The sequence below is a fragment of the Amphiprion ocellaris genome, chromosome 22 (assembly GCF_022539595.1).
Source record: "Amphiprion ocellaris isolate individual 3 ecotype Okinawa chromosome 22, ASM2253959v1, whole genome shotgun sequence".
Lineage (NCBI taxonomy): Eukaryota > Metazoa > Chordata > Actinopteri > Pomacentridae > Amphiprion > Amphiprion ocellaris.
This window is the reverse complement of record NC_072787.1, coordinates 14,746,285-14,761,427: the sequence shown is the minus strand read 5'-3', so window position 1 is coordinate 14,761,427 and position 15,143 is coordinate 14,746,285. Positions and strand designations below refer to the sequence as shown.

The 15,143-nt window shown below is 41.7% G+C and overlaps 1 protein-coding gene across 5 annotated transcripts in view; it reads right to left on the bottom strand.

Annotated features, from left to right (window-relative positions):
* LOC111583007 (solute carrier organic anion transporter family member 5A1) overlaps positions 1-15,143 on the bottom strand; it is a 128,486-nt gene that overhangs the window by 93,377 nt on the left and 19,966 nt on the right. For all 5 annotated transcript variants that reach the window (XR_008600460.1, XR_008600459.1, XR_008600461.1 and 2 more), the window contains exons 3-9: positions 14,780-14,912; positions 14,446-14,663; positions 9,482-9,646; positions 5,756-5,954; positions 1,416-1,575; positions 722-963; positions 517-581 (exon numbers count right to left, since the gene is read on the bottom strand). Coding sequence is in view for 2 of the 5 variants with exons in the window: in XM_035958000.2 (XP_035813893.2) it covers positions 517-581; positions 722-963; positions 1,416-1,575; positions 5,756-5,954; positions 9,482-9,646; positions 14,446-14,663; positions 14,780-14,912 (1,182 nt within the window). In the remaining 3 variants the exon portion in view is untranslated. The remainder of the gene's footprint in view (positions 1-516; positions 582-721; positions 964-1,415; positions 1,576-5,755; positions 5,955-9,481; positions 9,647-14,445; positions 14,664-14,779; positions 14,913-15,143) is intronic.

Below are 15,143 nucleotides of genomic sequence, written 5' to 3'. Positions count from 1 at the left end.
GTGGCCAGGCATGTGCCCTTCTTGTAGTGGTTTATGAGCAGTGATGTGACAGCTTTACGTTCATGTTGCCATGCCGAGCTGATCAGAGGCATGTTAAGGCAGCGCTTACTGGCCCTGGGGGAGTTTCTGCACACATCTACACAGAAGTTCACGAAGGTCAACTACAGTGCGGCATTCCTACTCGCTCTAAAAACGCAGTGTGTTAGCGAGGATGAGTGAGAGATTGAAAGCTGGAGAAAACAACCGTTTCGGAAAAGTGGATTATAGACCAGCTGTGAAAAATAACACCAGACAAAGTGGCATGTTTTTTTTTTTTTTTGTGCCAAATCCTTGAACTGCTCAAGAAGCAGTTTACTGACTAATTAATTACAAGGACATTACTTTCATTCAATTACACCCTTTGTGCTTTCAGAAAATCTTTGTAGATTCAATGAAGAAGTGATTATAGGAGATTTATCACAGTTCACAGCTAGGGAGGCTGATTCTAGTATGTAGTGCAAATTGTCATGAACTTACCAAGAGTTCGGAGTAAGACAAACTGCATCCCAAGAGCAAAAGGCCTCTCTTGTTCATCAACAGACCTGAGTGAAGAGAAACAACATGTCATGGTATGAAACTGCTAAACTGTAGCCACATTAAAAAGATGTGAAAAAGACACCTGTCAAGGAAGAGAGCTGGAAAAGATGGTTAAAGTGTCTGGCAATGATTGGTGGACCCTTACCTGAGTGTGACGATGATGGCGGAGGGCTGGGCACAGGCGGTGATGAGTGTGACGATGAAGAGGAAGATGAGGAAAGGGATGAGTGTGTTACATGTGCGGTCACACTTCCCCGACATGGCGTAGCCGTTCTCATTCAGGTAGGTTTTGACAATGACCAGCTGGAGCTGGTTGACCTGGCCGCCGGAGGACGGAGTGATGACCTGTCTGCTCTGCACGCAGGCACAGTCAGTGTAGTTCCTGATCTGTAGTCAAAAACAGCACGAGTTAATTCTGAAAGTCACTCTTTTGCATATGACTAAAATGTGAATCTGAGCCCTCTAACGTCCAATAATATTGTCGCTGTACACACAGACTGGGTGGCACCAGCTATGTGGTGCAATCAGTGATCTAGACAAAGAATCTAAACATTTCTTTCCTTGCGTTGTTTTGATTTCCTATTTGACATTGTTGTGGAGTCGCTTCCTGCAATTCCAGAGCTATGGGAGGAGAATGTACAGAGAACAGGCCTTTGTGTGTCCATTATGATTTGTGTGTCCTCGGGCGACGTTCTCAGATTTCTTTTTCATCTTTCGGTCTTACTTGATGTTTACAGCGAGTACTTATCTAACAAGAAAACAATCGGAGCTATAAATGTATGTAATTCATTTTTAATTGAATGTTTTTTTTCCCTTTTCGTGCCTCCATGTGCCCTCACCCCGGTGCTGTCGTTGCCCACAGTGCTGCACCCGGCCAGACAGGGGTTGAAGTAGGTGATGCCATCAGAGCCGCAGACTGGAGCGTACTCGTGGATCCTGCAGCCACAGTTCACGTTGCAACTGCCGGTGAGGTTCCTGTGGGTCATTGTCAATGTCGGCCTGCAGAGACAGACAGCGGAAAATATTAACTCAACCACACTATGACAGAAGTGATATTTCAAGTCTGGGATAACACACTTGTTTGTACACGCCGCTTAGTCCAATTATGTTTTCCTTTTTACTGGGCTGACTCACGTGCAACACGTGTTTTTAGGCTGATAACATTTCTCAAAACATATCAGATAATGTTACAATGCAAGGTGTTATTTCTTTTAACCCTTGTATCATCCTGCGGGCCAAAATTGACCCAGTTTAAAGTTTGAAAATGTGGGAAACAAAAATCTATTTTCACAGTGAAACTTCTGATGTCCACATTTTTAAGTTTTACTGATACATATATATATATATATATATATATATATATATATATATATATATATATATATATATATATATATGTGTGTGTTTCATGTGAAGGAAAATGCAGTACAGAAGCTGAACAGGCTGCCAGTCTTCCTGACAATGTTTACCGGTGTCTCAGTGTCTCATTATAAATCTGCCACACATAATCCCTTTAATTAGCTTCAATGTAGACTTCCACCGGCTCGTGTGATGCAGGATGATAAGGGGACGGAGGCGAGGGGCTGAGGAAGCGACACCTCCACTGGCTCTTTAGGCAGTGTGGGAACAGTTGCTCTAAGCTAGACAGGACTTTGGCTCCGTCAAAACCAGGAGCAGTGAAGCGAGTCCTGGGTTTTCTCTGGGAGGCTTCGCTCTGAGCCCTGCGGAACAGACGGGGACAGGCCCTAACAACACAACAGTCGGGTGTGACGCTGACAAACACACACACAGCCAACACGGATGACCTTTTTTTAACCAGAGGATTCTAATCTAATAATGCGCTTGAGGTGATTATCTTGTCATGCTGCAAAATGACAGGCTGTATACATTGCTGTTTTGTTTTTTTTGTTGTTAATTACATGTTTTCAAAGAACTTTCAGCTACCTCTTCAATCAATGGACCATCATTTCTACAGAACCACAAACTGATACTCATGGGGATTTTTATATTAGCTGTCACCGAGGAGGCACATTTTGGGCTTGTCCTGACATAACAGTGTCACATTCCAGACACTGTGTGTGTTTGTGTGAGGGAGAGACTGTGTGTGCTGGCAAAAACGGAAAAAGGCATCAGCCCTGCTGGATTCCCAAGCTTGCTGCACTGATTGCACATGTCCTTTTCCAGACTAAACCACGGCCTCCGCTGAACCCTCCAGATGTTGTGTCCCTGTATGCAGGCTGCAGCGCATAAAAACCCAAACACAGAGCCAAGAGAGCGAGTGGATTAATCTGCTCGAGCAATGCAGACACTGAAAAAGGGAAAATAATAACAAGCAAATCTATGAATATGAGGAAGGTTTACAAGAATAATAATCTCCTAACAGGAAACTAAAGCGCATTCTGTAGCTTTTAATTAAAAACACAAGGCCCGCATATAATTATGCAACATTTTTGCAGATATTTAAGAATATTACATAACTTGATGTGCCTCCTGGCTCTGTCCTTTTTAGTCTCCAGCCTGTCAGCAGGGGAGAGCCACGTCTAGACTATAAGAGCACAGACACAAAGGGCAGGCTACGGCGAAGCATTCCTCATGTGGGTGCTACCCGCGACTAGTGACCAGCGATGTTCATAATGAGGAGCCCCACCGGCTCACACGGTCTTGTTGACCCCTCTATAAACGCCGGCTTAAACAAAGACTGCTGTTATTAATGAGACAGCTATGGGACTTTGAAGGGAACACTGGGTTTCTGGAATATAATCATTTTAATAGTTAGGTGAAAAGTAAATTCCACAGAGGTTTAACAGTTTATTAGATTTCTGTTAATGCTGAGGTCTACACAATCAAAAGACAACCGATCAAAGTACTTTCATTTGTAATATTTGTGACTATACACACGTGGTCAAAATTTTTGGTACCCCTCAGTTAATCAAAGAAATACAACAGTCACAGAAATAATTTGAATCTGACAAAAGTAATAATAAATAAAAATTCTATGAAAAATTAACCAATGAAAATCAGACATTGCTTTTGAACCGTGTTTCAACAGAATTATTCTAAAAAATAAACTCATGAAACAGGCCCGGACAAAAATGATGGTACCCTTAACTTAATATTTTGTTGCACAACCTTTTGAGGCAATCACTGCAATCAAACGATTTCTGTAACTGTCAGTGAGACTTCTGCACCTCTCAGCAGGTATTCTGGTCCACTCCTCATGAACAGACTGCTCCAGTTGTCTCAGGTTTGAAGGGTTCCTTCTCCAGACGCCATGTTTCAGCTCCTTCCACAGATGTTCAATAGGATTTAGATCAGGGCTCATAGAAGCCACTTCAGAATAGTCCAATGTTTTCCTCTTAGCCATTCTTGGCTGTTTTTAGCTGTGTGTTTTGGCTCATTATCCTGTTGCAAGACCCATGACCTGCGACTGAGACCAAGCTTTCTGACACTGGGCAGCACATTTCTCTCTAGAATACCTTGATAGTCATGAGATTTCATTGTACCCTGCACAGATTCAAGACACCCTGTACCAGATGCAGCAAAGCAGCCCCAGAACATAACAGATCCTCCTCCATGTTTCACAGTAGGGACAGTGTTCTTTTCTTGATATGCTTCATTTTTGAGTCTGTGAACATAGAGCTGATGACTTGCCAAAAAGTTCCAGTTTTGTCTCATCTGTCTATAGGACATTCTCCCAGAAGCTTTGTGGCTTGTCAACATGCAGTTTGGCAAATTCCAGTCTGGCTTTTTTATGATTTCTTTTCAACAATGGTGTCCTCCTTGGTCGTCTCCCATGAAGTCCACTTTGGCTCAAACAGCGACGGATGGTGAGATCTGACACTGATGTACCTTGACCTTGGAGTTCACCTTTAATGTCTTTAGAGGTTGTTCTGGGCTCTTTTGTTACCATTCGTATTATCCGTCTCTTCCATTTATCATCAATTTTCCTCCTGATGCCACGTCCAGGGAGGTTGGCTACAGTCCCATGGATCTTAAATTTCTGAATAATATGTGCAACTGTAGTCACAGGAACATCAAGCTGCTTGGAGATGGTCTTATAGCCTTTACCTTTAACATGCTTGTCTATAATTTTCTTTCTAATCTCCTGAGACAACTCTCTCCTTGGCTTCCTCTGGTCCATGTTTAGTGTGGTACACACCATGTCATCAAACAGCACAGTGATTACTTGTTAACCCTATAAATAGGCCGACTGACTGATTACAAGTTTGTAGACACCTGTGATGCTAATTAGAGGACACACCTTGATTGAACATGTCCCTCTGGTCACATTATTTTCAGTCTTTTCTAGGGGTACCATCATTTTTGTCCAGGCCTGTTTCATGAGTTTATTTTTTAAAATAATTCTGTTAAACCACGGTTCAAAAGCAATGTCTGATTTTCCTTGTTTAATTTTCATAGCATTTTTATTTATTATTACTTTTGTCAGATTCAAATTATTTCTGTGACCATTGTGGGTTTTTCTTTGATTGACCGAGGGGTACCAACAATTTTGTCCACATGTGCATATCTGCGGAATTAGCTTTTCAATAATTCTTTGAAAATTTAGAATTCTGGCACTTGTGACCGCTAGATGAGAGGAGATAATGTTCCAGTAGGTGTGTACTATGTTTGTAATCAGTTTGCAGGATGTTTGGCATCATCCAAGGTCAGTTTATGGATGGTGCCTCCATGAGTCTCTGTGAATGTGTTCATGTGCCAACAAACGTCTGATCCGCATTTCTACCCGCAGGGCCGACACATCAGATGACTGTTAACTCTGCAGCTGGCTGCCGATGTGGTGTCAAACAGCGGCTTCAGAAATAGAGGTGGCAAAGTGATTCGCTGGAGCCGCGACAGCAGATGCCAGCGTTGCTAATTAATCATTCACACTCCGACACAACGCCACGCCACATGAGGATGATGGGAACGGTGACAGCATCCAAAGCCCACGCCCCTTTCAGATACATCTTCACATGCAGCCTAAGATCTTATTCAAATAAGCAGCTTAGGAATAAATGCGTTCCTGGTTCCCCAATGCCTCATATATTATGATTCACATCATGATCTCAACTTTCTGCATATCACCGAAAACCTGAAGTAGAAACAAAGCTTGGCTCTTTGTGTGGTGTTTTTTTTTTCTTTTTTGGACATGTCTTTCTATTTGTACACATGTCCTTACCCAGTGGTGTAGGGTATGTTGATGCCTCCTAGATTAATGCTCTCACAGCCCACTATGAATAGCGTGGAAAAGCAGAGCAGAGACACCCCGCTGCAGATCATGGCCAGCTTGGCTGACTCTCTCGCACCGAGCTTCAACTTCTTGATGATGTAGCCCCCCAGCACGATGCCCACCCCGGCACTGGGTACGATGATCACACCTGTGAGAAACACCAGGGAAAAGTAAAACTGGTGAGACAGAGGAAAGGCTTGTGAAGTGCTGGCAGCCCAGAAATAGAGCAGATAATTTGCGGCATGAAAAAGCGTTAACACTGAATAAATTATTGTAACTACAGTGCAGTAAGTGTGTGATCTACAGTATTTTAATCAGGCATGCTAACAGGACTTTCACGTGAGCATGTCATGCTTTTATAATACTGAGGCGGTTACACATGGTGGCCTGTGAAAATCTCAGTGTGACTTCTCCAGTTACACCACGAATAAACAACTTCAAAGGAAGAAAGGGACCAGAATAGGCTTTGCTGTATCAATGTGACCAGGCTATACTGCGTGTTACTAGTGAGTCATTTCAGGCTGTGGCACGTGCTTTCAGTCCAGCAGTTAAACTGACAGCGTGAAGAAAGGCAATGCTGGCTGCTGGCAGGATGGACCGAGCGGTAAAGTGTCATTGTGCGGGAGTGAAGGCCCGAGGTGGCCGCACATGGCAGCCCTAGAGCCCGGCCACAGGCACTCGCAGCCGGGTAACGAGCAAGATGGTGTCAGTCAGCGGGGGTGGAGGGTCATCCAAGACAGAGGATTAGCAGAGCAATGATAAAAGTGCACAGAAATGTCATCTGGCTTCTCCCTGTGTCTATGCATGTGCGTTTGTTGGAAAAACACAGATCAAGAGAATGATGGAGAGAAAGGCGAGAAAGAGAGATAGAAAAAGTGTCGCTGAGCACACTCAGTGAGAGCCAGGCAACACACAGCTGTAGCATATTATCCTGTAAGTGCATGTTTCTATGCTAAACCCATGTGCTTTCTGCAGGATTAAACATGTACACAGTAAAACCAGGTATCATAATCATGGAGCATGCAGTGCACACAAACACCATCATGTAAAATTAAAGGTTACGTGAATGATTTACACATACATTATCTGGATTAATAGCTACACTGGCATTAATGTAAGTAACATTTTTACAGTGACCTCATAAAGGTGTCTGCATGTTTATGTACCACACATTTGACAGCAAATGACTGTCAGCTGCATCTTGTGCAGAGACTGAAGACTTTGATCATCCAAAGAAAGCAGGAGAAAAACAATAAGAATGGAAATTGGAATTTTTTTTTTTTTAAAAAAGAATATTGCCCAAGATAAGGAGAGCCGCCAAAGTGAAGAAAAAGTCAGAGGAACAAGCCAAAAGCACAGCAGCAGAACGAGGGAAACTGCAGCTGAAGGGGGTGTGTGTGACATGTTACAGTTCTATTTCTGTAGTGACATCTAATGAACATGTAGCAGTGGCAGGTCTTTAACCGGGCATGACACTGGTTCAACGAGGTAGTAATTTATGCAATTTCATCATGATGTCTCTGGGACTACACTGCTATCAATCTAATGCAATGTTAAACCACTTTCAGTTTTTCTTTATATATGCTTTTCATTAGACTTGTCAGACATTGCAACTATTGCTTACAATTCAAGATGCTTCTGTTTATCGTCAGCTTTTACAGGTTTATAATTTTATTTTTGGGATCCACTAGAATATGTTTGCATGCTTTTATGTTCAAAAACTACATTATTTGTCTCCTATCATACTGTACTTTGCTATAGCCTGCCTCTAACATAACGGTTTAGGCCGTCTCATTAAAGACCCCCTTCTGAAAGGCCAAGTCTGCTCTGGGAGAAAATAATTCCCTTTGCTGTGGACTTAGGGCTTTGTAAATTTGCAAATATTTTACATACACAACAAAGTTTTAGAACACTAAAGGGAAAACTCAAAAAAGCAGTTTAATGTATTCAGATTAGTGCTGAGGGTTTAAACGTCATTGTGATATGAGCACATGCAATAAACATCAATAAACTGCTTTAGACGCCATAAATAAGAAAAGCCATGTCATGTACACGCACCATAAATTTATCCACTATATGCACACATTTGATTTAACAGATGCAGTGCTGGATTCACATAATCTGGCCAAACAGATGAAGCCCCAGCTAGCCATGACATTCCTTCAAATGACCTGCTGGAGACTGAGAAGTAAAATAGCATGATGACAGACAAAGGAGAGAAGAGCGAGGCAAATATCAGATGTTTTGTTGAGTTTAGAGAAAGTGTTTTTAAGGGAACCAGGGAAATGAAACTTTAATATGTTCTGGCAGTTATACAAGCAGTTATGTCTAAATTAAATTAATATTCTGTTTAACTGGTTGGCATCTATGTGCACTTGGTTCACTAAAAGCACATTTGAAACAATTCATCAACAACTGTTCATTGCACATTGCAGACCTTCCTTATACAGCGTGGGCCTAATTCAGATTATTACAATACTATGAAATCCCATTAAATTACATTTTACTTTTTTTTTTAAAAGCATCAAATAAATAATTAATTACAGTTAAAACACTGATACTCTGGACTTCATTCATTCTTAAAAATTCAAACAATCCCTCGCCAGCATCAGGGGAATGTCACACTCAGCCAGTCCACCTGGCTGGCCTTGGAAACACTGAGCTCCTATCGACAGGAGTGCCCTCTCCTCCTCCTCCTCGTCTCTAACCATCATCACATCCCAGCAGCTTGGCATCGTTTGGGTAGTCACGGCAACCGCACCACCCGTTTGCCCTTACCCCTTGTATCCTGGCAACAGGCAGATGAGATGAGGCAATGGTATTGTGTATATTTGTGTGTGTGTGTGTGTGTGTCTGTATGTGTGTCTTGAAACAACCATATGTTAGCCGAAAGAATACTTGGACACACAAGCGCTTTTTTTTTGTTGCCTTCAAAGCCATAATTGAGTTTTCAATCACTACTTGCTGTAATAATCCTGATAGCAGATTAGTTGTGTATTAGCACCACTGGCTCAGACACGACTGAAGGATTAGACGGACTCTTTGTACACCCTACATATGTGGTGGTGTGTGTGTGTGAGTGTTTGTGTGTGTGGCCACGCTATGATGAATGTGGCTCCTGCAGTCAGCAGAGACTTGTGTGTTACAGTCAGGGGATGTAATGGACGCTTATCACTGAATGAAATCAAGCAGGACTCTATGACTCATAGCGCTGCCCTTTGCGTGTGATTCACTGCGTGCACGTGGAGAGGTGTGAACAATGTGAACCAGTACAGACTAACTGTGCATGTAACGTGTGATGATCATTTATTGTCCTGTTCAAACCGAATATGTTTGGGACTTGGACAATTGGTCAGATAGTTCAAGCAGTATAAAATTGTACCTTTGGGAAATTATACTGAACATTTTCTTGTGGAATTGTACAAACCAAAACGACATGAAAAATAGCAGGGAGATTAATCAATTAATAAAAGTCACATCATATTCTACAGCAGTATTCAGAATCTCTCATCACAGAGTCCAACATCCGTGATGGTGATGTCTGGCTTTGCTGTACTGTAATGGCATTTCATAATACACAGCAATAGAGAGCAAAGCATTTAATGCATGAAACAGTCAATATGATAACAAAAGAAATAAGTAAGAGTGAGAGATACTTGACAAAAACAGGCTTACCAGTGTATATGCTGGCATTTGAGGCAGGGATGCCAAACTGTGACTCAATAAATTTGGGAATGAAGGTGATAAAGGCGGTGACAATGGCGCACTCTGCCGTGTAGGACAGGCTGACAAACAGGAAGGTCATGTTGCTGAGGATCCTCAGCGCTGCCTTGGGGAGGTCTGGGGACAGAAACAAGACGAGACAGAGCACCTCGTTATTGTTGTGCCGTAATTAACACACAATCATTCTCTCAATTTGGCTCTCACTCCTCACTCACTCCCACATGAACTAAACCCGATGGAACCATCAGAAGAAGAGTCATTAGTGGAAAGCTGTGATTAAGAAAAGACAAAAAAAGCTGTATCTGTAACCCAAATAAACCTTATGTAATAATAACCTTGAGTAATAACAGGGATAAAGTCTCACATAGATAAACAGTCTCACATTCCAAGATGCACTCCATGTCTCATTATTCTGGGTAAATTCAAGTTAGAACTGAGCCTGCAGAAGCACAAAACAATACATGAACGGAGTAATGAGCACTATCTAAACATCAGCGCTGCCTTTTTAATTACCTGTCTGCATCTGTAGTTGCTTTATCAAGCTTTAATAACCTCATAAAGTAACACGCAAGTTCACCAAACGATGCAAACATGTAGATTATGTGCATCTGCACTGCATGTGCAAAACAAACCGAGCTTTGCAAATGGAGCCTGAATGCCGTCACCCCTGGTTTATCACAACAAGGGCAAACATGCCCTTTATCTCTCCTTGAGGGTTGTGTCCATATGATTTGGTCACCATGATGCATAATGCCCTCTCATGCTGTCTGTCAAAAGTCATGTGGTCCTACTGTAAGTACATTGCTGTTACTGGGCAGAATTCAGCTGCTTCTGCTTCAGCTGCACTCTAGTACTTTGTTTGTACCGGCTGAGAAAAGTGCCACAAATAAAAGGGGTAGCAAATGCTTTTACTGTTTCCCAAAGATGAAACTCTGACGTCAGTGACAGAACCTCTGTCCAAACAGGAGCTAACAGGGATTCCGGTTGTTACTCAGAGGCATATCAGAGCAGATGCTGCCTGTCACAGCAACTCAAACATGGGCCTCCCAGTTGAACTGCTGTCTCCCAAATCATTACCATCCTTCTGTTGATAAAACACCTTCACAAAATGACAGTTAATAGCATTAAATACCTTACATTCCACTTAAAATACCTACATTTAAAAAAAAAAGATAACCCATAAACTGCTCTGAGAAAATAAAAATGAATTTTTCAGTTTTTTCTACCCCATATCCACAATCTGAGGGTGCAGTCCAATCACAAATATGTCAAAAATGCATTTCGACTTACGGCAAATCCTGCGCTATGGCGTGTAAACACAATTTCACCCAACAAAACACCTTCCTGGATTTTGGGAAAGGGCAGCTTACCCTGTTACGTAAAACCTGCAGCTCTGCCAGACTAATTTGTGCAACTGCTGCAGTTAGAACATTGGTTTGGGTGTGTTGCCCGCAGTCTCCATAAACCTTGTTTGTAAGAACTAGCCGAGCTGGTAATGTGGACTTTTGCCAACTTTAGAATCATCAAATCACAGTTCTCTACCCATCCCAATATCCCGTTTAATGTACAAACATGTCAGGTCACAGAGGAAGCCTGTCTCTGGTACTGCTCCCTTATAATGACCTCTTGTTGTTTCATGTGTGCATCCCTTGTGTGAGAGACGTTTGCCTAAAATGTCATTTCCAGTGGTACAAGGTCACTGGCGCATAAAAACTCCTCCATCTCAACGAGGCTGAGGTGTAAAATTTCATGAGCAGCTTGACGGAATGAGGATCTCTGCAGTCCACAGGGACCTCACATTCAAGCTGCTGCTCTTCTAAATTACTCATATAGTTTGGGTGCTTCTTTACTGTAGAATGTCCTGAACAAGACCGAGGATGTGCAGCACAGACTACATCTCCAAACTGACCTGGAGTTGGAGCAAAACGCTGTTGAAGAGTTCATTTGTCCAAAACAAAAAGTATTAAACATCCATTTATTATATTTTTTTTAGTGCAAACAAAAAATTCAGGGTAACAAGAAATCAAAGAAAGATTTCGTCTTTGGTTTTGTATTGTGCAGTAGAAAATCCGAAAGACCAGGAAAGGTCCCTCCATCAAAATAATTATTAGTAACTTAAAGAAGTGAGGTCACTTATGGCTAAGCAAGGCTCCTTCATTTCAATGACTTTAAACTTCGGGGGCTGATTCCACTCTGAAAAACTCTATGGTTCTATATTTTCTCATGCAAATCTTTCACCTCACTCTTTGTTCTGTCCCTGTGGATTCTGTTTTAAGTGTGTGGTCTGTCATAGGCCACATCTGGGAACAAAAGTTAGACTTGGCCAGCACATCTAACGGCACACACATCTGACTTCTCCAGTTTTATCCGGTGTGTCCAGGGGTTTTAAACTCTTTGCTGACGGCAAACTTTATGGCTTTAGAGTCACAAGGCTCTCATGAGGGCTTCTTCTGGCTCATGTATTTCATAAGCAAATGCCACAAAGGAAAGCAAGAACAAAAGAAAAGGCAAGAAGAATGTGAAGTGGATTATTATTGCCTTTTATTGGAGAGGTTATTAGGAAGTTGGCCAGTCCAACTGGGTGACACGGTGCCTTGACTTGGGAATAGCCGTCTTAGCAGTAATTCAACTGATCTTGTTGTAGGTGGGGAAATGTTAGCAGCATCTGTCAGTGTTATCTCAGATCAAAGGTAGGAACAGAATAGTGATGCTAATTATTTCATTCCTGGGAGCCGGGTTGTAATCTTGTCTGGAGGGGGACAGATGGTGAAGTCCGTCCTGCTGGCGTCTACAGCAGCTGCTCTCTCAATCAGACAGACCAGTGGCTCGCAACAGTCGCCACACTTGCATTATTTGTTCAATTTTATTTGATGACACGGTCAAACTGTTTCATCCATGTGGTTTCTAGAATATTTCTCTTTCAGCAGACAGGACATAATAGCATATTATTTGCAAGAGAAGTGGATTTGAAATAAAGTAAGTCAAAATGCTGATCAGGGTCTCACACGACCAAAAATCTGCATTTTTTAAAATAAAACTGTAATCTAATTATTTACATGGTAAGGCTCAAATACTTCATACAAAGCTTTTGGTTGATGATTCAGTACAGTAGCTGTATCTAATGTTACTAGTGCTAAAATTATCATTCAATTAACTCAGACAACAATTTCACATAAAATTGACTGCTAAGTATTCCAACCATGAACTATTGGTTCAAGCTTCTACAAGAGTAAGAGACCAAGGCCATATCTCATTTTTGGTAAGTTAACACTGAAATAATGTCTTTCTAACACTTAAGGAGTGACCTGAAATAACTTAGAGGGTGTAAACAATAGCTTAAAGACACATTTTTGACATCAAATGACGCAGAGCTGTTTTATTTAATGCAGACTGATTAAATAATGGCAAATTCCCACATCTTATGAAAGTCCATATCAGAGCTGAAAGTGATTGAGCATGTGGGACTTTGGATTTCAACTTTCAATATTTACAGTCGAAACTATTAGTAGATTCTTTGCATAAATATTTAATAGATTGCACTGATAATGAAAATTATATTTCAAATGGTTCTAGTGGATGCTAAGTGCCATCTATCAGGGGCTTTAGTTTGAACAGTGGAGATTCAAACAGCATTTACACGTTGTATTTGGAGGTTGTGTTGTCCTATCGATGAATAAAATATCACCTGAATTTACTGTAGCCGTATTTCTAATCTTGTCAGGTGATTATTCATTTACTGAGACATGGTTATGATGCAGATGTCAGCAGTTGTTTATCAATACCTCAAAACATTTCAAGGGGAGTTGCTTTCACACAGCGGCAGATTAAGGTCCGGAACATTCCATAATCAAAAGTTTGTCCCTCCCAAGCACATTACAGAAAATATTCGGTGTTAGCATTTTTCAGTGTTTGTTTGTGATCTGAAGGGCAAAAAAATGCTTGTTGGAAACAGCCACTTCGCTGCAGCATATCTTTCACAGAAAGTGCTGAATTTGTGCTATAGACAAACCCACACGCCTCAATTGAAGGACATGTACAGTACTAAAATACATTCCAAACATTGAAGTGCCTGAGTCTGCGAAATTGGCCATAGTTTGCACAACGGCCCAAAACATCCTGCTGAGACCAATAAAAACAGCAGGAGAGCGAGCTGATGCATTCGTGGTTACAGTATGTGTCTCTCCAAGACAATGCCCTGTTTTGACAGCTTTGGTTGTGCCCATATATTAGGACTAATTTATGACAGTACAGCCGTTCTAAATACATGCTGGAATTCACAATAGAGATAATGCATGTATTAAAGTGGATGAGAGCAAACATGTTTGCTGCTCTGCTGCTCAGTCAGTCTAGTCCTGTGTGTGGAAATGTGATTGAGTTCCCTTGAGAGCTCATTTAAGAGAGAGAGAGAACTGTCTGTCTGAGAGCAAAAAAAAAAAAAATGAGACGAGGAAACACTACAGCAGGACTCAACTTAACCAGGGGGCTCTTCCAGGGAAAACCGGGAGATTCCTGATAAATCTGACTCAAAGAAGACCTAGCATAAATGCACAGACGAGCCTCAGCAACATACTGTACTTCACTTAAAGTCATGGTTGCCAAGCTAAAAATAAAATCACAACAGCAAATGTGTGACCTTTAGCCGTGTTTACTATTCATTGACTAAAGTTAATAAAATCCGATGTCCACTAGCAGTACCAGTGTTTACTGCTTCATTAGGCACGCTCTTCCATCATCAATCAATAATATCTTTAAAGGAGATCTCAATGAAGCTTAGACTGTTGCATAAAATGACTAATCCACGTCATTGATTAGATTAGAGGCTCTTTGTACATCAATAGTTCACAGTTCCTTTATGTAAAGTACTAGTAGCACCTTCCAGAGGTGGAAGAGAATGGTTGATATTATCGTTTTCTCACCTTTAATGTCCTTTCCGAAGCCCATAGAGGAGGAAACGTTTTGGCCTTTGCTACTGGACTTTTCCTTCATCACTTCATCATCGCTGGACACGTCACCCGGTGAGGCGATCTTTTTCTTCTTCCGCTTTTTGTGGCGTGGAGGCAGCTTTTTGGGAAAGGCAAACATGGGGAAGATGACCAGAAGCATAGCTATGGCACACAAGAGAAAGCCACTCCACCTGAAGAAGAAAGACACAACAGATGGGCTGTAAAGGCAATAGAGGAAAGACTTATTGTCACACAGGGAATGAACATAAGGAAATCGGCAGGCATGCAGATGCACATGCATATGTACCAGTTGCCAACAAAGCGGGGGTCATTCTGGTCGATGTTGACGACAGTTTTGGGGTCAACGTAGAAGCCGATGAGGACGCCTCCCAGCAGGTAGCCAGCTGCAGGTCCCAGGGCGCCCATTACATACATGATGGCTGGAAGAGGCATAAACAGAATCGGTCAGAAAGCAGCAGACACTTTCCAAATTGCCCTAAACATTCAAAGTTATTTGTAAATTTTGATGGCGTGAAACCTAAATTAACTCGCATAATTAAAGCAAGAAGACAGCACTTTTTTCCAACGTCTACAAATTATTCCACTTTCCTCATTAATGCTCTTAATGGCCCAGTGTTCCCTGTTTAAATCCGACCTGGGGGAGCTGTTCA